The 19515-nt window shown below is 66.2% G+C and overlaps 9 protein-coding genes across 9 annotated transcripts; 4 read left to right on the forward strand and 5 right to left on the reverse strand.

Moving 5' to 3' along the window:
- Nucleotides 1-861: 861 nt before the first annotated feature.
- On the forward strand, nt 862-1951 carry JCM10292_002362 (uncharacterized protein; the record flags this gene model as incomplete). The annotated part of the gene is made up of 5 exons (XM_076647868.1): nt 862-943; nt 1021-1305; nt 1365-1454; nt 1525-1812; nt 1884-1951. 5 exons carry the CDS (start codon nt 862-864, stop codon nt 1949-1951), a joined length of 813 nt encoding a protein of 270 aa, XP_076506690.1.
- Nucleotides 1952-2513: 562 nt separating this feature from the next.
- JCM10292_002363 (uncharacterized protein) lies at nt 2514-5694 on the reverse strand (the record flags this gene model as incomplete). The annotated part of the gene is made up of 10 exons (XM_076647869.1): nt 2514-3096; nt 3155-3378; nt 3441-3697; nt 3774-3923; nt 3989-4274; nt 4331-4444; nt 4526-4682; nt 4750-4878; nt 4941-5153; nt 5213-5694. 10 exons carry the CDS (start codon nt 5692-5694, stop codon nt 2514-2516), a joined length of 2595 nt encoding a protein of 864 aa, XP_076506691.1.
- Nucleotides 5695-5904: 210 nt separating this feature from the next.
- JCM10292_002364 (fumarylacetoacetate hydrolase family protein) lies at nt 5905-7193 on the forward strand (the record flags this gene model as incomplete). The annotated part of the gene is made up of 6 exons (XM_076647870.1): nt 5905-5955; nt 6035-6444; nt 6522-6601; nt 6667-6800; nt 6871-7036; nt 7138-7193. 6 exons carry the CDS (start codon nt 5905-5907, stop codon nt 7191-7193), a joined length of 897 nt encoding a protein of 298 aa, XP_076506692.1.
- A 251-nt stretch (nt 7194-7444) lies between these two features.
- On the reverse strand, nt 7445-8419 carry RCF2 (Rcf2p; the record flags this gene model as incomplete). The annotated part of the gene is made up of 3 exons (XM_076647871.1): nt 7445-7709; nt 7795-8037; nt 8151-8419. The coding sequence occupies 3 exons, from the start codon at nt 8417-8419 to the stop codon at nt 7445-7447; spliced, it is 777 nt and encodes a 258-aa protein (XP_076506693.1).
- Nucleotides 8420-8872: 453 nt separating this feature from the next.
- Nucleotides 8873-10570, reverse strand: JCM10292_002366 (FAD-dependent oxidoreductase; the record flags this gene model as incomplete). The annotated part of the gene is made up of 8 exons (XM_076647872.1): nt 8873-9277; nt 9345-9412; nt 9496-9600; nt 9683-9887; nt 9991-10108; nt 10197-10267; nt 10334-10446; nt 10531-10570. The coding sequence occupies 8 exons, from the start codon at nt 10568-10570 to the stop codon at nt 8873-8875; spliced, it is 1125 nt and encodes a 374-aa protein (XP_076506694.1).
- A 978-nt stretch (nt 10571-11548) lies between these two features.
- TIM50 (protein translocase subunit TIM50) lies at nt 11549-13419 on the reverse strand (the record flags this gene model as incomplete). Its single annotated transcript, XM_076647873.1, has 5 exons — nt 11549-11773; nt 11842-12297; nt 12364-12468; nt 12533-12649; nt 12715-13419. The coding sequence occupies 5 exons, from the start codon at nt 13417-13419 to the stop codon at nt 11549-11551; spliced, it is 1608 nt and encodes a 535-aa protein (XP_076506695.1).
- An 879-nt stretch (nt 13420-14298) lies between these two features.
- JCM10292_002368 (uncharacterized protein) lies at nt 14299-16421 on the reverse strand (the record flags this gene model as incomplete). The annotated part of the gene is made up of 9 exons (XM_076647874.1): nt 14299-14508; nt 14588-14809; nt 14883-15203; nt 15279-15539; nt 15603-15805; nt 15865-15906; nt 15965-16058; nt 16117-16188; nt 16245-16421. The coding sequence occupies 9 exons, from the start codon at nt 16419-16421 to the stop codon at nt 14299-14301; spliced, it is 1602 nt and encodes a 533-aa protein (XP_076506696.1).
- Nucleotides 16422-17127: 706 nt separating this feature from the next.
- On the forward strand, nt 17128-17714 carry JCM10292_002369 (NADH dehydrogenase [ubiquinone] 1 alpha subcomplex subunit 1; the record flags this gene model as incomplete). Its single annotated transcript, XM_076647875.1, has 3 exons — nt 17128-17235; nt 17315-17398; nt 17637-17714. 3 exons carry the CDS (start codon nt 17128-17130, stop codon nt 17712-17714), a joined length of 270 nt encoding a protein of 89 aa, XP_076506697.1.
- Nucleotides 17715-18176: 462 nt separating this feature from the next.
- On the forward strand, nt 18177-19496 carry JCM10292_002370 (alpha/beta fold hydrolase; the record flags this gene model as incomplete). Its single annotated transcript, XM_076647876.1, has 1 exon — nt 18177-19496. One exon carries the CDS (start codon nt 18177-18179, stop codon nt 19494-19496), a length of 1320 nt encoding a protein of 439 aa, XP_076506698.1.
- Between the last annotated feature and the right edge of the window lie 19 nt (nt 19497-19515).

A 19515-nucleotide genomic window follows, 5' to 3' on the forward strand; every position in this document is an offset into this window, starting at 1 on the left:
AAGCTCGTGTGCACTCATTGAGGCTGACAGCGGCGCGGAAGAACAAGCGGACGAGCGATGTCGCCCGGATCCGAGGACTTGCCCTTCCCGGCGAAGAGGCGGTACCCTCGGCTCTGCACCACTTCACACTGCCGCGCTGGGCGGCTCGCAACGGGGACTACCTGCTAGCCTTCTTGCCCGTCTCAGCATGCCTCGCGGACGTCCGTATCGCGCCGTCACATCGCTCGCGCATTTGCGCCGCTCGTCCGAGCTGGACGGAGAAGATCGTCTTCGAGTTCTGCGCGCGTGCTAATCGCTGTCAGACATTCGCCTCATTTGTGTGCGACATTCGATCGGCTTTAGGCTGCAGTCCCGCGCGAATGTAGGGGCTAAAGAGGTGCAATGGCGTTGAGGCCGACTGCAAGTCTGTGCAAGAGATGGCTGGCGCGATGGGCGGATGCGCATTGCTCTGCTGAGAACGAGAGTTGTGGAGCTACAAAACGGCACGTTCGCCATGATCGGACGTCGGCCGCCTGCGGAGGGAGACCTCCTTCCGCACGAGGACAACGGGGCCGAGGGGCTGCTCTGGCCTAGGAAGGTGCCGTTCGTGTTATCGCTGGGAAACTCCGTGGCCCTTTTGGCGCGATCGTGCAGCTGAGAAGCTTCCCTGATCGAGCACCCCCTGGCGACGGTCCCAAACCTGCCTTTGCAGTCCCGCTCGCGGCTCTTTTCCGCTCCTCAGCTCCCACGCTCTCCCTTCTCACTCCCGTCCACGAGCCGACTCCGACGCGCAGGACTTGATCCCCTCGCCTGCCCATCTCCTTGACCTCGACCCGCTCGACCCGTCCAGCCGTCGACCCATCCTCCTCCTTTCCGCTCACCATGCCGTCGATCAAGTCCTGCCTCGCTGCTATCGCCCTCGCGGCCCTCGCCTTCTCGCCCGTTGCGGCCACCCCCCTCGCCGGTACGCCTGGTGTCCTGCCTTGGCTTCTGCGCAACAACGAGCTGACCTTCTCAACCCCTTCCGTCTCGTTATCGCAGCCGACGACTCGCTCGTCCGCCGTGCCGAGCCTGCTTTCTACTCGAACGAGGCAGCTGTTGAGAAGCGCTCGCTCGAGTCTCGCAAGGAGGCTTCGATCCGCGTGAAGAAGGCCAAGATCGCGGCCGCCGAGAAGGCGAAGCGCACCACTGCGTCGGTCGAGGAGGGCGCCGCGCTCCTCAAGCGCCACATCGAGTCGATGCACGCCGAGCAGGGTGTCACTCGCCGCGACCTGCAGCGTCGCGCCGTCTTCGCCCGCGCTCTCCGCCGTTACCGCTGCGGCACTGGTCCGTGACATTGCCTATCTCGCTCGTACTGCTCTCATTGCTGACTGGCTCGCCTACAGACCGTGTCTGCTTCAATGCCGTCACTTCGCCCTCGGACCTCCCCGCCAACGGCCGCGCCGTCTGCAACACCCGCACTCGTCTCTGCTCTGGTCCGTCTCTTCCGCTTGTCGTGCCTGTCGTCTGGCCAATTGCTGACGCTTTCTTCATCCTCGTCTACAGTTGGCTGCCAGTCTGGCTACGTTCTCCAGGGCGCTGAGTGCATTGCCACCGCCCCGACCTGCGGCCCCAACACGTGCCCGACCACCGCCAACGGCGTCTACCTCTGCTCGGGCGGCAACGTCTGCACGCTTGTCTGCGACTCGAGCAACGGCTTCGTGCCGACCGCGGCTGGCACTTGCGTCAACACCCGCACCGACCCGGACAACTGCGGTGCCGTCGGCAGCGCCTGCCCGGCCTCGTACAACGGCATTGGCGACCGTGCTTGCCGCTCCGGTATCTGCCGCCTCAGTGCGTTGCTTTTGTTCACTCGTGCAACTCGATACAGCGGCGATGCTGACGCATCTCGCATGCTCGCACAGCCTGCCCCTTCGGCTCGACCCTCCGTCGCACCCAGGACCGCACCGGCTACTACTGCTACGGCCTCTAAGCGCGAGCTTGGGCCTGAGCATTTCCTTCTGCCCTCGTTCCTTCGCACCCCTTTTCCCCCACGGACATGTCTCATTACGCCGCCTGTTCCTCGCCGCGACGACTCGCCTGCCTACGGCCGACGCGTTGACCGGCTTCGGCTGGGCGCCTTTCATTTCGCCGACCCTTCGTTCCTGATCAGCAGTACCGCTCTCACGCCTGTAGCAGTGTCTCCTATTCCGCCGCCTCCTCATCCTGTCGCATCCCGCTATGTCTCCGGCTTTTCTTGTATCTCTCGCCGAGCTCCTTGCGGGCTCGACGGGGTCCGCGAAAAGGCACTACCGCCCCCTCCTCTAGTCCACTTTCTCCCCTTACTCCCTTTTCCTATTCAGGCTTCTTCCGCTTTTGCGCCCTGCGCCGACCAAGGTGAACTGTAAACAGCCTAGAATCACCTACTCTGCCTGTCTCTCCTTCGCCGTGAGCCAAACGGATGAAGCGAAGCAAGCTGTTCAGCAGGGTCACAGACGCAGGACGCGCATGCGAACGCTCGCGTTGCCCATCCCGCCGCGCCTACACACGTCTGTCTACCGCCAGCACTCGGGCCGCCTGCGAAGCAAGCTCTGCACCTCGCTCCTCGTGAGCGCCTCGCCGACGCCCAAGTCGTCCATCATGCGCGCAAACGGCGTCCCCTCGTCCTCGTCGTCCTCCTCTGCCCCCTTCTTCGCCTCGGCGGCGTCGTCGTCGAACGCGACCTGCATGACGCGCGAAAAGGTCCACTCGCCCGCAGGGTGGTACCCGCCCTGCTGGCTCTTCTGCGCCGGCAGGCCGAGGACGACGCACGCGCCGCGCGCGACGTCCCACCCGCGCTGGAGTCCGCGCGAGGGCAGGCCCGCCTCGCGCGCGGCGACGAGGAAGCCGTGCTCGAGGTCGTACGCGAGCTGCGCCGCGGTCGACTCGGTCCAGCCGTGCGAGACGTAGAGCCGGTCGTACAGCGCCTGCGAGAGGACCGTCGCGATGCGGCGGTAGAGGGTTGTGCGGGTCGCGGGCGGGAAGGACTGCACGAGAGTCGAGAGGAGCGACGAGAGGAGCGAGAGCGGCGAGATCAGCTCCGGGCTGAGCGAGAGGTCGTTCGCTTCGTCGTCCTGCGGCGGCGAAGCGTCCCAGCGCCTGCATTCACCCGCGCGGTCAGCAACTGTCATGCGACTGCATGCGGAGCTAGACGCACTTTGCAAAGTAGGCCTTGAGCTCGCCGACGACCTCGCGCACGGCATGGCGCACAATGAGGTCCTCGCTGCGCTCGGCGAGGTTCTCAAACGCCGTCTTTTCGCGTTCGAAGATGGTCCCCTCGCTGTTGTCGAGCACGTCGTCGGCCGCGTCTTGCAAGGTCAAGTCAAGCTTGCCCGGCGTCGACGCGGACGAGGCGAGGTATTCGTACAGCGTGAGGAAGAACTGGTACATGTGTGTCGCGTCAATCCAGCTGGTCCCGAAGAGCAGTAGACGCAGAGACTCACGGCGTCCTCGCCCCACTCTTCGCACCTCTCGCTCATCCACCTCGCGCTCACGCCCGCCCTGACCAGCCTGACGAGCCCGCCGACGCCCGCCGTCGCCGCGGTCGTCTGGCCCAGCGCGCCGGGGAGGATGCCGAACGAGAGCGACTCGAACGCGTCGAGCGAGGACGTGATGCGGCCGGCGTACGATTGGAGGAGCGGGAGGTGCAGCGAGAGGAGGAACGGGAGCGTGTGTCGCAGCGGAAGCGGGCGGTAGCGCTCTGTGCGCCATCGAATACCTGTCACGTCAGCTGCCCGTTCTGCGAAGGCTCCTGGCGACGAGCGGCGAGTACGCACCGGCGAGCTGCTCTGCAAGCTCCTTGACGCGCAGCGCCGATTTGGTCGGCCTCGTCTCGCTGCCGTTCTCGCCCGCGTCGTAGTCGTCTTCCGAGAGGATGTGCCACGCGTCGCTCGCGCCGATCGCGTCAAAGTAGCGCTGGTCAAAGACTGCCAACACGCGGCCGTCAGTAGACGGTTGCGCCGCAAAGGGGCGAGAAAGGGGGGGGACGCACACTCGCGCTCGCCCTCGAGCCACCGCTCGAACCACTCCTGCCTCCCTAGGATCGTCTCGCTCAGCCCCTCCCACTCGTCGTCCTCGTCCTCGAGCTCGAGCTCGTCGCCCTCCCTGCGCACGGTCGGCCACACGCGCGGGCGGAACCCGCGCGAGCGGAGCTGCTGGTCGAACTCGACGACTTGGTAGACCGTGTGTGCGAGGACGGGCGGCATCGAGAGGAGCTGCGGGAGGTGGTGCCGCAGGCGAGACGCGAGGGGGGGAAGGAGGAGCGACGTGAACTCGTTCTGCAAGCGAGACTTGTCAGTAGCGGTGGGATAGTTGAGGGCAGCAAGCCACGCACGACTGCGTCGATGTGCTCGAAGCCGTTCATGTCGAGGAGGTACTGGATGTCCTCGCCGAGGAAGCGTTCATGCGCGGTGAGAAGGTTAAGGACGTGCGAGAGAGGGTACTCGGGCTGTGCAACAAGCACCCGACCAGGTATCAGCTCAGTCTGCGCAACAGTGCCCGGAGCAGTTGATTGTTGAGTCCCGCTCACCTTGTCGATGCGGTTCGTCCCGCGGTCGCCCTCGAACTGCCACTTGAACCGGAGCAAGAGCGGGTGCACGAGCGGCGCGAGCGCGAGGAGCGGCTTGGGCTTTTTGGATGCCGTGACCGCGCCCTTGGACGGCCCTGGAATCGGGTTGTTCGCTTGCCTGCGCAGCAAAGCACTCGTCAGGTCTTGCTCTCGCGCAGGGCGCGGAGAAGCGGCACGAGACGCACAGGTGCTCGAGGGTGAGGAGGTCGGCAAAGGCAGTTTGGAAGTCTGCGACGCGCGAGTCCTCGTACGGGTCGAGCGCCTCTTCGAACGGTTGCGGCCAGCCGAGCGCCTCGAGCTTCGAGAGGAGGCGGCTGCGCGACGAGACATAGTCAGGCGACGTCCACAGCTTGATGTCAAGTAGGAGGGCGCGCACCTGGATAGGACGCGGACGAGCGAGGACCAGACCGAGTTGGCCATGCCGACGAGGTGCGAGGTGAGGGCGACGAGGCCGATCGCGCCGCCCTGCGCGGCCTCTTTCGCCGCGTCTGCCTCGCCGTACACGAGCTTGATGTACTCTACGAGCCCGACATAGGCGCGGAAGGCCTGCGGGAGCGAGTTCTGGTCGAGAGAGCGCAAGACGGTGAAGCTGCGTGACGGAGCGGAAGGTGAGCAGGTTCGAGGGACCCTCAGCATGACGCCGCGCACCTGAGTTCCTCTGCGCGTGCGACTGCGCCGAACCACTTCTTGGCGGCGTCGAGCTCTGCCTTGCGCTGAGCGAGGGCGACGAGGCGTTCGCGGAGCGATAGGCCGTCAACGTCGTCGCTGTCGTCGTCGCGGCGGGCGTCGAGGCCCGACACGAGCTGGCTGCGGGCCTCCCCGAGCCCCTGGTCGGTGGTGGCGTGGCGCTGCTTGAGCCTGCGTGTGCGCTCGTGGACGTCTGCGATGCGCGTCGCTGCGTCGTGGACGAGCGAGTCTCGCTTGCGCTGCGCGTGCTCGACGTCGCCCGCGAGTTGGGCTGCGGCGCGCTGCTGCTGCTCGAGGAGGGCTCTCAGGGTATCTCCGAGCTGGGCGGGCTGGATCCGCGCGGGCAGCTGGCGTGCGAGCGCGGCACTCGCCTGTGCGCGTGCGTCGGCGAGCGAGGGCGGGGCGGCGAGCGCGGCGAGGTCGGGCACGGCGGGTGCTCCCATGTGGCCGGGCGTCTCTGTGGGTGCTTTGGCGCTGCTGCTGCTCCTCGTGGGGCTGCGGCGCGGCGGACAGGCGCTCGAGCGGGCCGCCCTCGGTGGAGGCGACGCTGGCTGTGCGCCCCCACGACGGCCGCCGACGCAGTGCTTCCGCGCGAAGGTGCTTGCTTCTGTGCTCGTCTCCGAGTCTACGCTAGTCTCTTGCTTGCTGCTGCCATGCCTGCCTGGGACCGCTTGATCCGCTTTGTCGCTCACGAAGACGGCCAGGTCCGTCTCTCGCTCGCTCACCTCACTCGTCCGGCGGCCCGCTTCCGCTGCCGAGCTGAACTCACCATCGCGCGCCCAGATCTACTACGGAGAGCCCGAGCAGCACGGCGACCTCGGCCTCGCCTACGCCCGCGGCGACCGCCTCACCGCGCGCGTCGTCCCGCCCGACACCAACCCCTTCGCGGCCCCCACCTCGTCCCGAGTGCTCACCGTGCGCCGCCTCCTCTCGCCCCTCGCGCCCCACCACGTCACCGCCATCCGCGGCCTCGGCGCACAGTACACCGCCGAGTCGCAGCCCCGCGGCGACAAGCCCCCCGTCGCCGTCGTCTTCCTCAAGCCCCAGGCCGCACTCGCCGGACCGGGCGATGACATTGTCGTGCCGCCCTTGGCTGCCGGCCAAAAGTGCGACGTCGAGGTCGAGCTGTGCGTCGTCCTCGGCAAGGACGCAAAGGACGTGCGCGAGGAGGATGCGATGGACTATGTCGGAGCGTGCGTCTCGACCTCGATGGCAGTCTCTTCGTGAGATGCCTACTTTCCCTGATCGTGCTAACGTCACTCGGACACAGATACTGCGTCGTGAACGACGTGACCTCGCGCGACCTGTGCAACAAGGGCGTGCAGTGGGGCGTCGGAAAGTGCTTCGACAGTGCGTCCCATTCCTGCTCTGCGCGATCCTACATCCCATGACCGACATGCCCCCTCGACCCACAGCCTGGTGCCCGATCGGCCCGTGCCTCGTCTCGCCCCGCGCGCTCGGCAAGGACCCGCACGACCTGCGCATCACGACGCACCTCAACGGGCGCGAGACGCAGCGCGGCTCGACGCGCAGTCTCGTGCTCACCATCGTTTGTCCCCTTCCCTCCCTCTCACCTCCTGCCCCTCCTCGTCAGTGCGCTGACTCGGGAGAAACGCCAGCCCGAATTGATCGCGCGCCTGTCGCACGGCACGACGCTCCAGGCGGGCTCGCTCCTCCTCACGGGCTCGCCGATCGCGCTCGGGCGCGTAAACCCGACCGACGAGACCGACCAGAGCCCGTTTGTCAAGGACGGAGACGAGGTCAGGTGCTTTGTCGAGGGGTGCGGTGCGTCTCGTGGCTTTCCCTTCTCGTGCATGTGGCCGGGCGCGCTGCCTGAGACAGACGCGTGCAAATGGACGTCGAGCTGAATCTCTACCCCGCTGCAGGCACGCTCATCAACACGGTGCGCGAAGTCGGGGCCGGGCAGAAGGCGCGGCTGTAGGTGCAGGTAGGTCGTAGATCCGGCGCAGATCGGTGCCATGTGAATAGACACTCCAGATTACCCGAGAGACAGCAGCTGCTCGGACAGGATGGTTGAATTGCGAGGGTACTGCTCAGGAGAGGGAGTACAACGCCCGAAGATGTGAATCGGGGTGTTTTTGACACAGGTACGGAAGGTCAATTGACAGCAAGAAGAGTCTAGTGATGCGAAAAGGACCTCGATCTGAGGAATGTCAGGAGAAAGAGGTATATCTATGCCTCGGTCTTTGCGTCGCTCTTCGAGTGGTGCGGGTGCGCGTCCTTCTTCCACGCATACATCCCGCGCTCGCGCTCCTCGCGCTTGATGTCGTCGTCCGACTTGCCCGCCGCGTTCGGGATCTGCGTCAGGCCCGCCGACGCAATCAGGGCCGCGACGGTGACGCCCTGCGCGACCATGCGCGCCTGAACGAGCTTTTGCGCAAAGGTGAGAGGCGTCGCGGCGATGTAGGCGCCGGAACCGGCCATACTCGCGAGCCAGCTGTGCGTCAAGACAAGAACAGGAAGAAGTCAGCGTCTCTGAAATCAGAGAGAGCCGGCGGAATGCGACCGGGAGCTAGACGCACGTCACGCCGACGGCAGTCCACCGGTTCTCCTTCGCCCACTCGACGATCGCCTCTCGCGTCCCGACCGGCTTGCCCTGGCCCGGCGCATGCTGCCCAGGCGCGATCCCGGCCTCCTGCTCGAGGCGCTGCTGCTCGTGCGCCGCGCGCTCGAGGTCCGTCCCGGCGCCGACGGCGTACTTGGACAGCTCGAACTCGCGCGCCGACTTGTCGGCAGAAATGATAAAGGCGGCGGTACCGACCGAGCTGCAGTTGCGCGAGGAGTGGAGCAGAAAGTGGATAGCACGATCGGGACGGGAGGGAGGGCAATGTCAGCTCGAGTTGCGTCGGCTCGGCAGAGGGGAGCAGCAGCTACGTACGTGACGGCAAACGCCTTGAGCGGGAGCGTGAGGCGCGTGAAGGCCGGGACACCTGCACGCTGCATTGCAACGGCGGCCGCACCGGCGCCCGCGAGACCGATCAAGCCACCCTTGGCGCCGCCGGTGACGGTTGCGCGGTAGTGCGACTGCTGGTCGTTCGTGTCGGCGTTTTGCTGTGCGGTCGGGACGAGGTGGCGAGGGTGCGGGACTGATGTCAGTGTCGGTCGGAGATGAAGATGCTCGATAGCGGAGGAGCGCACTTTGACCATTGTAGAAGTGACAGTAGAGCTCAGACAAGTGCTGTGAGTGGGATGACCAGAAGCAAAGAGCCAAGCGTCGCGCGGGAGGCAAAGGAAAGCGACTTCGGCGACTCCTCGCGAACAGCGAGAAGGCGGCGGTGAAACCTCTCGTCATCGCCACCTCGAAGCGACCTTTCGAATGACTGTACCGACTTGCGATACCTACTACAGGCCCACCCATGCGTCGCCGAAGTTCCGGAGTGTGTTACGCAGTTTTCGCTCTTTTGACCTTCGCCCCTCTTCTCACACTCAACTTGCACTCGCGCTGGATTCCGCCGGGAAGAGCGAAAGTACCGTACGAGTGTGTCGCTGCAGGAGACCGACCGCCGCAGTATGGCAGCACAGAGTGAGGTGCAACCTGCCTCGAAGACAAGTCCATTTTGCGAAGGTCGTCGCCGTTGCATCGTCCGGGCAATTCGTCCTCTACAGCTTAGCCTTGGACGCCCACCCCTTTGGCGCACCAACCTCCCGTTCAACAAGCTCGAGCACCTCGAGCGCCGCGCCCCAGCTCTGCTGGTACCCCGCGCCGAGGAACCCATACGCATGCACGACCGTCACCTCGCGCGGCTCCCCCTTCCCCGCCCCGCTCTCGCCCAGCCCGAGCGCGAGCTGCGTCTTGTCGCCGTGCCCGCGCACGAGCGGCAGGGAAATCTTCTCCGCCTCGAGGCGCGCGCCGTTTTTGCGGCCGGGGCGCAGGCCGACGTTGTGCCGCACGACTTGGATGCCGGCGAGGGTGCCGTCGGACGAGATGGACGGGTCGAGGCGTAGGCACTGCTCGAGGATGCGGGTCGCGGTCGAGGGCGAGGGCGAGAGGTCCCAGTTGCCGGTCTGCAGGCAAGGAGGAGAGGGTGAGGACGAGCGGGACAAGCTGCGGCGCTTGCGGAGGGGAGCGCACCATGTAGGTCCCGCCGCAGATCACCTCGCCACCGGGGCGCGGAATGATGTAGGCCGGCGTCGTGTAGTCTGCGGTGATACAAGCGAAACCCAGATTCAGCGCAGCTCGACTCGCTCGGGTTGATTCGAGAGAGGAGCGGGAACCAACATACCGGACGAGTCCATTGTACAGCGCTTGCAGTTTGACTTGACCAGCACCGTCTGCCCCCGTACCGGCTCCACGTCCGGGTCTTCGACGCCAGCAATCGACTTTGCACCTGCGCGACAAGAATCCGGCGGGTGAGCCCCACTTCTTCAGCCAAGCCACGAAGGGAAGGTGGCAGCCCATTAGATACGCACCGATTCCCGTAGCGTTGACCACGAGCGCCGCGCCCGCCTCGAACGCCTCGTCGATCGACAGGACCGACTTGCGCTCGAACGTGACGCCGAGCTTTTGCGCTTCACGAGCGAGGTACATGCAGTACTGTGGTGCGTGGACCGAGAGGGTGTCGTAAGTGACGCCGACGGCGCCGGGCGGGCATTCGGACGCGGGAAGCGGGCGGTACTGTTCGGAGGGAGCGAGTGTCAGTACACCATATCCGGCTGGGATTGGCTGAGTCTGCCGATCCACCCTCCTAGATCCCGAGACAGACAGACAGTTGACACACATTGGGCGTCACGTGCTTGTACCAGTGTCCTAGCAGGCCTTGCTCCGTCTGAGCGAACCGACGAGTGTCCTTGAGCACCATGGCGAGCCCTGACGGGACCAGCTGTTGCCACTTCTTGCTGCAGGTTCACGGTTGGAGAACGTCAGCCGACGACTCACGAGCCCACGTTTCTCGCGAGCTGCAGTCTCGCACAACGAAAGACGCACAAGGTGATTTCCTCCCACTCTGCTTGGCGTGGACCCTCTTCTCGCGACATGAACGGCGTCCAGTTCGCGCCCTGGCAGCTTGTTGAGTCAGCTCGCGCGTTCAGGCGTGCGTTACAGGCCCACGGAGGGAGACACACGGCCCACGGGCTTGAGAACCCTTGCGAGTAGGTGTCTTCTGGCAGGTCGCGGGCGAGGACATGGACGCGGTAGCCCTTCTGAGCGAGTGCGAGGGCAGCCGAGAGTCCGACGACTGCCAGAGTGCGAGAAGGGTGAGGTGCTGATCGCGATAAGGCCGGAAAGGTGGGGGAGAGAGGGAGAGAGGGCAAGGACGCACCGCCGGACCCGAGGACGACGATGCGCTGGTCGACGGTCATGAGCGTAACAGCAATGGCACGGTCAGAGCAAGAACGAGGCGGTAGCAGGAAGACGAGGGAGCGAGGGTCTGCCGCCCTTTGCCGGAGCAAGGGGTTGCCTCTCGCCCGACAACTTGGCCACGCTGCCGAGCATGGCCTTGCCGAACCTGCGCAACATTGTGCGCTCGTCCCGCCCTGCTCCCCGTCTCCTGCCGCTCACCCCGCCCTCGCTCGCCGCGCAGTTTGCCTCGTTCCGCTCGCCGCTCGAGGACCGCGAGTACTCGCGCGCGGCCTTCTTCAAGTTCCTGCAGTGGGTCGGCGTGACGAGCCTCATGCACCTCGTCGCCGTCAAGCACTACAGGCGCGGCGCGACCCTCCTCGCCGGCTGAGCCACCCGCGCCAGCATCTTCATCAGCTCGAACGAGCGACGAGAACCCACGAGGCAAGCTCCTTCCGCCGTGCTGAGCCGCCGACCGACAGACAGGGCACCGAGCGTGATGAGCTCATAGCAGAATGGATATCAGACCCCCGGCGCTTTGGCCCGCTCCTCGTTCCTGCGCCTGACCAGACGTCGAAACCCCTCGCTCGCGTTGTGCGTCTCGCTGGTCTGTGCGGAGGGAAAAGGGGCGGGCTGTGCTGGACGTGGCGAAAGAAATAAGGCCAGATCTGACCCTGGTGCCCTGTCGGTCGGCAACTGGCACAGAGCGAACCTCGAAATCGCTCGCTGACCGTCTCGCAACCGTCTGCAGCTCTGAATCCGCCAGACAAGCCACCCGGGTGTCCATGCATACCACCCGGAACAGTCACGCGACAGGCAGCGCGCGGCGAAGACGACGGGACATTGCAGTAAGAGGAGAGTTGCGAGGAGAGGAGAGAGGGGTACAATCGACGGCTGTGCGTCGCGACGGAATCTCGTAATAGAGGCCCTAGAGGAATATGTACGCAAGAGAGAGTTGCGGGAGTTCGAGTGGGAGAACAGAGCGAAGGGAAACGCGTCGATCACTGCGCAGGCGCCGGCGGTGCAGGCGAAGGCGGCTTGAGGCCCATCATGCCCGCGAGGCTGGTGCTCATCTCGCGCAGCTGGCGCTGCTTGTCCTCCTCGATCTGCTGGTTGATCGTCTCGGCGTTGTCGCGCCAGTACTTTTGCTCGTCGAGGTACAGCTTCTGCGCCGTCTTGCGCACCTTCTCGACGTCCGTCTCGGGCGGCGCGTCGCGGATCGTACCCTGCCCATGCGCAAATCCGTCAGCACCGCTGCAAAGTCCGATGGGAGAGGCAGAAAGTGTCGACGCACCTTGGTGAGGCCGCCAAAGAGGCTGCCGATCCACCCCTTTACGCTGTTGTCCTTCTGCGCCTGCTCCCACTTTTCGAGCATCTCGCGCTTGGCGCGCGCCTCGGCCTCCATGTAGGCCGTCGGGATGTGCTTGCCCTCGTAGTGCTTGATGACGGGCCGCACGTCCTTGACGCCCTTGATCGCGAGCGCCTCGAGGAACGGGATCATGGCGACGAGCTCGTTGGCGACGGCGTCGCCCTTTGAGCCGTGCCACGGCTGGAGCGCGATGCCGTTGTCGGGCTGGAGCTGGAAGCGCGTCGCGTCCGTGTCGAGGATGACGGTGCGCTCGAGCGGGCGGTTCAGGTACGACAGGTCCTTGATGTGCGTGTTGTTCTTGTACCGCGTCGCCTCCTTGAACAGCTTCCACGGGACGTACGCGCCGTACGGGTCGATCTGCTCGACGAGCGGGATGGCGAGCTGCGTGCCCAGTTGGGAGCAGCGTGAGTAAGGGAAAGCTTGCAGAGCCGAACGAGCGGGACGCACGTAGGAGGGGAGGGTGGTGAAGAGGACGATCTCGTAGAACTGCGACATGTAGGCGAGGAAGTAGTCGGCACCAGGGCGCTTGGCTGTCCGCCAGCCGTGCTCGAGCTGCGAGTCACGCGACCAGGTCAGTCGATCATCGACAGCGTGAGCCAGTCAGAGCCAGACGCACGTCCCACTTGTCGTGCGTCAGCATGTCCTCGAGGTCAATGACGAGGGTGTAGGGGCGGTAGTGAGGCTCGGGAAGGGGCGGCGGAAGGAGCGGGTCCCATGCGGGCTTGTTCAGGTACTGTGGAGGAGCATCCGAAGATCAGGATACGGGCCCTCGCATTGAGAGCAGAGGCGTCGACGCACGTCCATGTGGTCGGCCACACGGATCTTGACGCGTCCCCACCAGCCCATCCAGCCGCCCTCCTGCGCCTCGTCGATCGCCTGCTTGTCGTCGCTGCGCGCAAACATCTTCTTCTGCTCCTCCTCGCTCTCCCAGTCCTTGCCCAAGTCGTACACGGCCCATGCGAGACCGGCGACAGTCGCACCGGCGGCGGCGCGGACGAGGAGCGCGCGCTTCTTCTCGATCGACGACTTTCCGGCGCCGCGCGCCTTTGCGCCCGTCTTGTCGCCCGGGAACTGGCTGCCCCCGCGGCGCTCGTCTTCGGAGCGCGGTGCGACGTCCGGGTGGAGGTCGAGGAAGGCCTCTGCGAGCGAGTTCTGGCGCTCCGAGAGGGCGTTGACGGGCGGGACCTGGGAGGCAGACGACGAAGCGGCGGACGGGGCGGGGTCGGCGGGCGAGGGGGCGTCGGCGGCAGGAGGCTGGGACGAGAGGGGCGGGACCGACTCGGCCGAAGGGGTTGCGCCGGTCTGGGTCGCGCGAGGGGGAGGGTCGGCGGCGGAGGAGGGTGCAGGGTGCGCGGGCTCAGGGGTGGGCGCTGGCTGGGACGGTGGCGGGGAGTTGTCGGCGGTGGAGCGGAGGAAGCGGAGAGGTCCCGCGCTGCGCTGGGCCGGGAGGGGCGCCGCAACGGCGCGGGAGGCGATGCGAGCAGCCGAGCGAGCGGCGAACATTGCGGCGACGGGGCAAGCGCTGACTGAGGTGGCACGGGGTCACTAGCCGGTTCGAGGGTGCTGCTGTGCCTCCTGGTCCAGTCGTGGCAGCGTGCGATGCGCGAGAGAGCGGGAGAGGGTCGGCGGCGCAAGAAGCACGGCGAGACCAAGTCCAAAGTCGCAGCCTCGTCGCCCTCCGCCCGCGAGCAGCCAGAGCCCCGCAGAGACCACCAGCGAGCATGTTTGGATTCGTCGGACTCAGCGAGGACAACAAGGTCCGCATCGCCCGCTCTCTCCCCTCGCTCTCGCCTCCCCTTCCCCCCTCCTCATCGCCGCACCCGCTCACCCTCGTCATCCCACGCAGGAGCGCATCTCCAAGGCCATCGAGGTCGCAAAGGTCAGTCACCAGTGCACTGCACGACACTCAGTCTGCCGGGCTCGTCTACCCGTGCCCGGCGCTGTCGCCCCTTGGTCTTCATCGCTCACCTTTTGGTCACGCCTGGCAGACCATCGTCCACTACGGCTGGATCCCCACCATCCTCGTCGTCGCGTGGAGGTCCAGCAACCCCCGCCCGCCCATCATGCGGTGCGTTCGCCCTCACCTGGCTCTCGCTCCCTCGCCGAGCTGCAGCTGACCTCGTTCCACTCGCCTCGACAGCCTCATCTCGCCTCTCGCATGAGCGCCCCTCTTCTCTCCCTTTCTCTACCTCCACTCCTACCTCGCAGCGCGCAATGTACAGCATACCCCTCTTTCAGTCGCTTGTCCGCTACATGCGCTTGTCCTGGCATCTCGCATCTGGCGCCGACAGCTCGGCGAAAGACGAGAGAAGGTCCATTGTGCACAGCGCATCGTTGCTACTCGTTTGCGCGCCTCTTTTTGCGCCCGCTCTGCCCCGGCTCTCACCTCCGCCTGCCCACGCTGCCGCTCCTTCCCCTTGTCCCCGTTCCCGACCCGGCGCTCTGCTGCGAAAAGTACCCTCCCCTCCCGAGCGCCGCCTCGGTGTCATGCTCGTCTTCCGACGAGCTCCAGTCCGAGTAAGCCTGCCGGCGTCGAGTCGCCGCGCGCGAATAGCGCCTGCGCCGCTCGGCCTCCTCATGCTTCGACGCCATCTGCTCGGTCGCGCACAAGCCATCGTCAGTCCCTTCTTCTCGTCCGGCTCGCTCAGAGCCCGAGCACCGCAGAGCGCACCTCGAGGAACGACCTGTCCCTCCTCTGCGCCGGCGCGGGCCGCCTCCCCTCGCGGATCCGCTTGACGCTCTTGGCGACGGCCCACAGCGTCGGGAGGGCCGTCGCGAGCGTGATGGCGCCCGGGAAATCGAGCACGAGCTCGCCGTCGTACACGTCGTTGACCACCATCTGCAGCTCGGTCGTTGCGATTACAAACACGAGCAGGACGGCGACGAGCGGCCACTGCGTGCGTCGGGTTGAGACGAGGCGAGTCAGCCGGCGCTCTGCGGCTGGGGCAAGGGAGGACAGAGCGCACGATGACAAAGTGGTGCCGGCTCTTGAGCTGCCGCTGCGTCCACCGCGTCGCCGCCTCCTCGTTCGACCCCCTCTGTCCCTTGCTCCACGGGCTCAGGAGCGTCAAGCCCTCGCTTGCCGGTGGCGGCGAGTACGGCCGCGGCGTCGGTGCGACATCCGCGTCCTCCGAGTCGGACAAGGACGATGCGGGCGCGGGGCCGCGCGAGCGGTACGACGGGAGAGAGGAGGCCGAGGCTGGGCGCGAGAGCGGGAGCGGGACCGAAGACGGGTCGGCGGACGAGGACTTGCCGAGCGAGCGGACCGTCATCAGCGCGAGGCCCATCTGCGCGACGGGGGTTCATGCCTCAGTCTCTCGGGCGGGTTAACGGGACGCGCGAAAGGAGAAGAGCCGGCGCACTTCTTCGCGCGACCGAGTCGACGGATCCGTCCGGTACGCATCCGGGTGCTGCGCGATGTACTTCCTCCTGACCGCGTTGGCATCGACGTCGCTGTGCGTCTTTTCCGCGAGGCGCTCGAGCTCGGCGCGCATCTGCTCGGGGAACCCCTTGACTTTCTTCTTGCGCGGGTCGCGCAGCTGCCCGCCCGACTTGACGAGGACGTGGGGCGCGACGAGCGTCCAGTAGGAGCCGACGCAGAGGACGAGGAACCAGAAGATGGACTGCCCGGTTCGAGGTGGGTCAGACTCGCGCCGGAGCAGGCGGGATCGGCAGAGAATGCGCACGTAGGTTACGACGAGGACGGCGTCGCCCGTTGTGTGGCCGTCATCAGGTCGGACGGGGAAGAGCCAGACCACGAGGCCGGTCTTCTTGAAGCAGTTGGCCTGGCGGAACGACATGTACAGCCACTTGGGCAGCTGGCCGACGTAGTAGGCGTAGAGGCACATGGCCCAGAGGATGACAGTCAAGACGCTCTTGAGAAGCATGCCTGTGCAGAGCGAGAGTGTGAGCTATGGCAGTGAGACAGAAGCGTGAGATGGGACGCACCAGTTTGCAGGAACCGCAAGCCTGCCTTGCCAAGCACCTCGTCTGCAGGCAGAGTGTCAGCTCTGTGGAATGGCTGAATCTGCCTGCTCGCCTGACGCACAGGTCGTGAGGGTGTTCATGCCGGCAAGGGTCGAGATGTACGGCAGGTGCGAGAGGAGAGTGATGATGACCGTGTGGTGCAGCGTGACGTGGCCCTGCAACATCAGCGTCAGCCTGCAGCCCGGAGCAGCATAACATGGGATCATGCCTCACGATGAACAGCTGCGCGTAGCACGCGAAGAGGAACGAGAGCGAGATGGACAGCCCGAGCCAAACGGCTTCAGCCTGAGGGCGCTCTGGATCAGCACATGCCCGAGACTCGGGATCGGAGAGCGACGCACGCCACCCTCATCAGGCGCGACGAGGACGAGGATGAAGTACGAGAAGGCCTGGATGTACGACCCGATCCGGACACCGATGCTGACCTGGTCCGCCGCCGCGCAGATCTTGACGCAGGCCTCGACCGCGTCAGGATTGGCGCAGTACACGGCCTTGTCCAGCGGGACGATATACACCATGGTGAGGCGAACGACGCAGCGGACGCCGGGTGCTGGCGCAGAATCGTCGGCAAGTGCGAGCGGGAGGCTCGATTCGTCGCGCGCGCAACAGCAGGGCGCAGAGCGGCGAAAACTGTGAGCAGCAGCAGGAGATGAACAGAGTCTAGCGCTGGGCCAAGCAAGCGGACGGTCACGGCAAGTCCACGGAAGACGGCTCTCCTGTCCGCGACCGACAGAGCGGGCGAAGAGGGAGACCGGAGCGGGAGAAGCGGCGCTGAAGCAGCAGGAAGCCATTTGAGCAGTCTGCAGAGTCACAGCGCCCGCAAGAACGGGCTCCCAGCGGAGCGAGGGAGCGGGTCGAGGCCAACCTGGTCCTCGCCGCGCGCTGAGTGGGCCGCGAGCTCCTCTGCCCTCGCCTCTCGCCCCTCCGCACCAGGCGCTTCCCTGCTACCCGTGAGTTCGTTTGTCAGGCCTGTGTGCGCAGTCACCGCGCGCGCTGGTACCGCTCCGGACGGAGAGCGCGGTCGTCTCCCCAGCTATCCTCGCCCGGAGAACGGGGGCGCGGGCGCGTGCGGATCGCGCGCGTGCGCCGTGGGACACCCAGCATGGCACTGCAAGCACAAATGCCTGCTCCGCGAGGCGGCCGCGGGTCTACAAGGGTCGTGCTGACCTCTCCCGACTTCATCGCTCGGCGACACAGCTTCCCCTCCCTCACCGCTCTGCCAACATGCCCGTTCCCTTCGAGGCTCTCATCCCTTTCGGTCTCCTCACCGTCATGTTCGCCGTCACCGGCACGGGCTTCTCGGCTGCGCGGAGGATCACCAACGAGGGCAAGGTGCGGACAGTCTCTTGCTTCACACCGCTGCCACGGCTTCGGCGGGGCGTGCAGCACATTGACCCGTTTCCATGCACAGCCTACTCGCCACACGCTGGACACCTGGGAGGAGCGCATGATGGAGCGGGACCGGCGGTTGACGGGCACGCTGCGAGGACAGTCGGTGCGTTTCTGCCACTCCTCGCTTCGCGCGCCTGTCGAGACAGCCACTTACGAGCCTGCACTCCTGTCTCTTACACCGCCGCTTCGACGCCCGCCCCTTGCCGACCGCCTTGTTCACCCTGCGCCAAATCTCGACGACGAACCGCTTGCTCTTGACGCCCATCTCGCCCGCATCCCTTACCTCCTCGCACGTGACTATTTCGCCTACGTCCTTACCGCCGCGACTTCCGCCGCCACAGACGGAGCCGATCGCACCGAAGGCGTTCGCGACCAACTCGGTGTGGCAGACGGAGAACGTGCAGCGCACATTCGTCTGAGCGTTGTGTGGGAGGGAGCGAAGGGTATTGTCGTGGGAGTCGCGTAGATGGCGCGGCAACAGCGGTTCCGTCGTCGCGCAGACTCGCTTGAATGGCTGCAACTTTGAGAGCGTCTGTCAAGCAGCGCAGTCTTGCAAGTCCGCCTGACAAGGCCACCGGCAGGCCTCTCTCGCCCTTCGTAGAAAGCTGTCGAGAGCCCGAGGCATACGCAACAAGCCTCGTTCTTCAGAAGGGAGTGACCGTCGTCCGATCTGCGCTCACGAACCTGTCCTCTTCTCTTCTGCGCCATCCTGTGCGCTTTCGCTCCTCCTTCGCGCTCTGTGACCAGCTGCAGTGCTGCACAGCGACTAGGTTGCACAACACAAGCCGCTCTCATTCACGCGACGCGCCCTCGCACTCCTCGACCTGCGGTGCGGCCCCACAAACACCACCTCGTCAACCCGCTCACACCGATCCGGGACGATGCCCGACGAGGCACGAGAAACCGACGAGATGCTACCGCCCGCCTACCGTGATCCGAAGGGCTTTCTGCGAGAAGAGCGCTTCCACCGCTCGATGCAGTTCACCCCGTCCTACTTCGCCCTCGAAGATGCTTCGACTGTTGCGGCGGCAGGGGCGAGGGAGCAACACACGGTGACGTACGCGGTGGCAGGCTCGACGGACCCAGCGGCGCCGACGCTGGTCTGGATCAACGGGATGGGCGCCCACCGCCTTGCCGCGATGCTCATGGACGGTCTCTTCGCGGCGCACGGCGTGCGGCTCCTCACGCTCGACCGCCCCTCGGCGGGCAAGTCGACACCGTGCCCGCTCGCGCACCGCCAGTCGACCTCGCTCGACTCGCTCGTCGCCGTCCTCGCACAAGAGGGCCTCACGTCCTTCTCGATCCTGTCGCACTCGAACGGGCTCCTCTACACGCTCTACACGCTGCTGCACCTCCCGCCGCACCTGCACGTCCGCTCCTGGACGCTCTCGTCGCCGTACGTCCCGCCGTGGCTCTCGGGCTCGGCGCTCCTCAGCGCCGCGCGGTGGGTGCCCCCGCTCCTGACGAGCCGCCTCGGCGCGATCGCGGGCGCGGCGCAGCGCGTGCTCGACCCACTCTCGCGCTCGGCAGGGTGGAGCGCCGGCGTCGTCAGGGACCTGTCGTCCGGCGCCGCGGCGTGGAGCAGCAGCAGCGGGTTCGTCAGCCTCGGCACGGCGGCGACCGCCAGTCCTCCCGCCGCAACCGCACCACCCGCCGATGAGCCAGATCCGGAGCAGCTCCCGCCGCCAAAGCAGCTCGCGCGGTTCCGGCGCGTCAACGCGCAGCGCGCGCCGCACCGCCGCCTCTTTGGCGGCGAGTACGTCCCCCCGGGTTTGTTCAACGCCGGGATGAAGGTCGCGCTCGACGAGGGGCTCGACGCGATGGGGCTCGAGGCGATGGTGTGCCTGCGGCAGGGCGAGGGCGCGCGGTGGGGCTGGGGCGAGGACGGCGACGACCGCGACGAGAGCAAGCTGTTTGAGCGCGGGTTCGCGGCGCTCAAGCGGAGGTGGGACGCGGGCGGAGCGGAGGCGAGGGTCGAGATGAGCGTGTGGGTGCCGGACGACGACGGGCTCGTGCCGAAGCAGGGGCACGAGTACCTCCGCGCGCTGCTCGTCGACCAGCTCGCGCTCGTCGAGCCGCGCGAGTGGCACGTCGTCGAGGACGCGGGGCACGACGACACACTCGCGCGAACCTGTGTGATGGAGCCGCTGCTGGGCAAGGTGGTTAGAGTGCACCGCGAGGAAGCGGCGGCGGCGCAATGAAAGACGGTTCCGCCTCTCT

Source organism: Rhodotorula paludigena (genome assembly GCF_050403205.1).
Source record: "Rhodotorula paludigena JCM10292 DNA, Rt_paludigena_JCM10292v1_ctg11, whole genome shotgun sequence".
Classification (NCBI taxonomy): domain Eukaryota; kingdom Fungi; phylum Basidiomycota; class Microbotryomycetes; order Sporidiobolales; family Sporidiobolaceae; genus Rhodotorula; species Rhodotorula paludigena.